Raw genomic sequence first — 5,454 nt, forward strand, 5'->3', positions numbered from 1 at the left:
TAGAAAAGCGCGCGTCATTTGAAAAAATTTTTGGTCCCGACTGCGCGGTCGTATGTGCGGATGGTCGTTACGGACAGAGCAGGTCATAAGTGCGGGTGGTCGTAGGTCGAGTAGGTCGTAAGTCGGGGAGGAGCTGTACTTGCTATACTTACACAAGTAGACTGCCATCACCCAGGCTTTTATTAGAATATACTGATATTATCAAACAGTTAGGTAGCGTGGTAGTGAGCTTAGGCACGTAAGTTACCTTGGGTGTTTTCTGAGAATCAATTATTCGAGGAAAATGAGCAGTGATACTCGCATTTACTAATTCAGTATTTATTAACAGCAAGAGTGAATAAGATGTCAATTTAACACACTCTGATAAGACTAGACCCTTAGGTCTTACTAAACCATAAAGGTAAAATATATTTGAAGTTACAAGAGAGTTTTATTTTTCATGACTGTTAATGGAATAGTGTGTTATAATCTTGTAACACACTTAAAGATCTTAGTTGTTGAAGTGCGGTAATGAAATTATTACAACAACTGAAGTTATTTAAAAGTTTTTTGTCTTTATGCACAACAGTTTATTATAGGTTTGCCCAGGAATCACGTCACCTTGCTTGAGTTCTCAACTGTGAATCGTCAAAACCTCCATTGTGAATGTTAAAATGGTATACATTTTAGATCACAGTGAAGTCAAAACTTTGGATGTGAAGAAGTCTGCAAGTGTTGAGGCTCACTAATATGTAGTGAGAGGTCAGCCTGGAGACTCTTCTGTCATGGCCATGATGTTGTATTATGAGGTACAGTACTGTACAGTATAGACCAATAATATTTTAATGTTCTTATTTATTGTTAAAATTTTATATAGATTTTATACTTAGAAAAAAATATATTTTCAACAGTGAGTTTGCAGTGGCATTTACATTTTGAGTTTGTGACAAGTACAACTGATATTAAGGGACCATCCCCACCCAGTGAGAAGGAACAAGTAGAGTGGCGGGCACCGAGCACCCTCGACATTGAGACCATGGTATGGGACCTTCCTGTTACCATCCTGCCCACTACCCCAAGCCAAGTTGCTCAGGCTGTGTGTATGCCCGCACAACACACCCTCCTCCTCTGATGAATATTCAGTTATTCAAGATGAGCTTCCTATATTCAGTTATCTCAGGTGAGTTCATAGTGTTGGAGATTTTTTAATGTGACAACCTCTGCCAGGGGGCTACTATTAACGGAAACCATTTTAGGAATGTTAGATTCATTAAATATTTTTTACTACAAAAGAGTATAAATATATACTGTACCAGAGCACAGACACACATGCATATATTCTTACACAAAGACACACTCTTGATTACATACAGTATATTCCTACATATAACTACATGCTCATATGCACAGACCAGAGGCGGATCTAGGACCGCAAAGTGACCGACTTCCGGATTGGAATTTTGAGTGTATGGTTTTTTTAGTGTTCATTATTTCTCTATTATCTTATCATCTACTTTCTTTTTTTTGTTACAAATACAGATTTCAATGTTAATGTGTGATATAAAAAATAATTAATTTTATTTGATGAATGGGATGCCTCATTAAATGTAATAATTTTGTATTTATTTATTTATTTATATCATGCCTGTATGGAAAGTAAAACACCCCTAACTGTATCACACACTAATAATGTTTATTCTGAAGAAAACCTGGTTCAAAATATTTATATTTTTTACTTGTATAATAAAATTTGCTTCTTGTTGCCATTGCTGGTTAGTTACAAATACCCTGTATAGTCCATTATTGATGTCACAGTTAATTTAATTTATCAAATAATCTTCTTTCTTTTGCTCATTATTTTCTCATATGGGAGAATAAAAACATAACAATCACATACTAACATAGTACCGTACTACTTCGTGTTACTTTTACAAAATAAATAAATGCGTTTGCATATATTTACATTACAGTATAGTCTGAGTTTATGCGCCTAATTAAACCCATGGAGGTCCGCGTACAAAGCGAAACGCGTTAGTAAAATAACAGAACATATGGGATTACAGTATTACCCCGCTTTACGCGGTTTCACTTTCCGCGATTTCTCATTTACTCGGTGCCTCGCCAGAACCGAACTTTCACTTTCCGCGGTGCATCTACTCATGTACGCGGGAAGCGGCGCGGGCAGGATGCGCACAAGGTTGCCCAGTCATCAAAACATTACCGAGTTCTTCACCCGCCACCCACCACAGCCGGCCTAAGTCAGTGATAGTGATAGTGAGGATATGGACTTATATGGACTTTGAGGGGTTTGACAAAGAGGCCCTGCAAGCCTCTGTGGTGGATAGTGATACAATTGATACAAGTGATACAGGTGAGGGCCAATAATCTGCCCTCTGCCTCGGAACCAACCCCCCATCCCTGTGTGCCCTCTATCTTTTCTACTAATGTAAGTGTTAAAAAAACTAATATTATTGATATTTCTCTTAATTATTAATTGTGTGTGCATACCATCATAAAATTAAGATGTAATTTTTACTACAACGTAGGTATTGTGTCTCAAAAAGTGGAGTTTGGGGGTCGGGCCAGTCTCTATTGGAATTAATCCCATATGTTCTGTTGTTCACTTTCCGCGGTACCCTGTGGGTTCAATTGACTGCGTAAATCGGGGTACTACTGTAATTGAAATAGAAACTGGGCCGACCGCCAGACCACCCTTTTTCCGACACAATACGTACGTTGTAGTAAAATAGCATCTTAATTTTATGATGGTATGCACACACAATTAATATTTAAGAGAAATATCAATAATATTAGTTTTTTTTAACACTTACGTTAGTAGAAGAGATGGCTAGGCACAGGGGGATGGGGGGTTGGTTCTGAGGCAGAGGGCAGATTATTGGCCCTCACCTGTATCACCTGTATCTCTATCCACCACAGAAGTTAGCAGGGCCTCCTTGTCAAACCCCTCAAAGTCCATATCCTCACAATCACTGTCACTGACTTGGGCTGGCTGTGGTGGGTGGCGGGTGAAGAACTAGGTAATGTTTTGTTGACGGTTAGCATTGATGTGGTCTTGATACAGCTTAACATAGGGCTCCAGGGCTTGCAAATGATGGTTATTAGACACTGCGTAGCGATGCTTGACTGGGTCTTTGGCAAGGAGGAGCTTCAATCTCTAAGCTGCCTTAATGATTTCCTTCACATCAGCATGTGTTAGTTTCTGTTCTTGTTCTTCCGTAACACCTGGCTGCTCACTGATGTCATACATCTTCCAACATCTCGTCTGCAGTCACCTCAGGTTGCCTGATTACCTCCAGGATGTCCTCGCTGGTGGTCTCGGAGAAGCCTGCAGCTCTAGCACTTTGTGTAGCCTCTCTTGCATTCTTCAATGCCACAACAACAGACTGAGCCTCTCTACCCACCGCTTGCCTCTGCCTCCCTTCTTGGGCTTGGGGCGGCTTGGGCCAGGTAGTTCAAGGTTTCTCAGGGGTGGTGGGGGTCCAGCGGTAGCCATTGTTTAGAAACAAAAAGGGTTCCTGGGCACAAGTGAGTATACGTAGGACAATGAGACTGGTGCGGCCAAGGTCATCGCCCCTAGTGGCAGGGGCACGCAAGGTTAAATAGACCAATCACAGCATACGGCAGAGGGGGTGCGTGGGTGGTAAGGAAACGTGGCCCAATCACAGTCCGCGACGTCATTGGCACGAGAGTCAGCGGTGACGTCAGCGCCCAAGACTTTGCTCGCCGCTTGCCGCGTAAATTAAGGAATGTACAACGTAACTAATCATTATCGCGTCTGGACAGGTGCCGCGTAAATGGCCAATCGTGTATAAAATATCCGCGTAAACCCAGACTATACTGTATTTCGGTTGATGGTTTGTTACTAGCACAGTATGTTGAGAGTATAGAATAAAGTCATGCATCACTATTTACATGTAACATATTTTTACTAAGTATGATAATAATGACCCACCTTATTATTTACAAACAACATTGTTTACTAAGAATGAGAATAAAGATATCACCATTTACACTGTTTACATATATGTTTTTCATTTTGCCTATAAGATAAAAGTAAATTGCACACGATTGCCAGGAATTGTACCTATTGTAACTGTTGCATATATCTCCCAGTGCCATTCTTCTGGGATGCAACTGAGCAAATCTCTTCACAACTGCAACCACATCCACCTCTCTGTTATAGTGGACATGAAGCAGTGCCAGGCCTGTGAGTCTGTTCTCCACCATGGTGCTGCGGGTGTAAGTGTTTAGTTTTTTGGCGCAGATACGCACCTCTCACATTCTGATGTGGTGATGGGAAGGATGCATAATACAATGGGCCATTTTATAGTTATCATCATACCTGTTGCTATGGAGTGTGTAACTGAGGTCTGTTGGGTCCCAAAAGACTGGAAACGGTGTAGTGGAAAGCTGATATGACTTGGTGTTAGTGGTGCATTTTTTGCCCATTGTTTACGTTTTGAAATTTTTTGGAGACAGCAAATTACAGTGCCTAGAAAAATAAATATTTGTTTGTTGAGTGAATTTTTTAAGACTATTGAGTTTATAGAAGGTAATATATATGGGTATTGGATGTTTTGGTGCAGGAAAATAATTTTGACGGTGCTTTGAATAACTTGTTTGCTTAAAAAAATAGCTAATCTTTAAACTCCTGTGGCACAGACTTCTGGTATGGTCAGGTGGTCGCTGTGAACACTACGTATTTTCTCGTCATTCTACTGTTCTTGGCTGGCTGCAGAACTTCAATCAAACTCATAATTATTTTACATTTTTTTTAAGAAAGGATAGACAGAAAAAATTTCAGTTTCAAACTTTTATTAGTCACAGCATATTAATTTACTTCATTACTATTTAAATACTTAGAGGAGACCTTCAAATACTTCAGTGTACCTTCAGATCTCAATAAAGTTGTTTACCTGATTTTTGAAGATTTTTTTAAACCTATGAGATTGATAAAACTCCCGATTATTGTGCATGACCTACATTACGATGATTACCTAATACCGTATACAGTGAACCCTCACTTTAAGCGGTTAATTCAACCCACGGCGGCCCTCGTAAAGTGAGAAACGCGTAAAGTGAACAACATAACATATGGGATTAATTGAAATAGAGACTGGGCCGACCCCCAAACTCCACTTTTTCAGACACAATACCTACGTTGTAGTAAAAATAACTTCTTAATTTTATGGTGGTATGCACACACAATTAATAATTAAGAGAAATATCAATAGTATTAGGTTTTTTAACACTGACATTAGTAGAAAAGATGGCTGGGCACACGGGGATGGGGGGTTGGTTCCGAGGCAGAGGGCAGATTATTGGCCCTCACCTGTATCACTTGTATCAATTGTATCACTATCCACCACAGAGGCTTGCAGGGCCTCTTTGTCAAACCCCTCAAAGTCCTTATAAGTCCATATCCTCACTATCATTATCACTATCACTGACTTG

At 40.0% G+C, this 5,454-nt stretch overlaps 1 protein-coding gene across 1 annotated transcript; it reads left to right on the plus strand.

Moving 5' to 3' along the window:
• Nucleotides 1-890: 890 nt before the first annotated feature.
• On the plus strand, nt 891-4,920 carry LOC121853571 (RAB6A-GEF complex partner protein 2-like; the record flags this gene model as incomplete). The annotated part of the gene is given in 2 exon segments (XM_042347794.1): nt 891-1,159; nt 4,114-4,920. A coding segment is annotated over 1 exon segment (221 nt), but the record flags the coding sequence as incomplete, so codon positions are not given.
• Between the last annotated feature and the right edge of the window lie 534 nt (nt 4,921-5,454).

The sequence above is a fragment of the Homarus americanus genome, unplaced genomic scaffold (assembly GCF_018991925.1).
Source record: "Homarus americanus isolate GMGI-L3 unplaced genomic scaffold, GMGI_Hamer_2.0 scaffold4896, whole genome shotgun sequence".
Lineage (NCBI taxonomy): Eukaryota > Metazoa > Arthropoda > Malacostraca > Decapoda > Nephropidae > Homarus > Homarus americanus.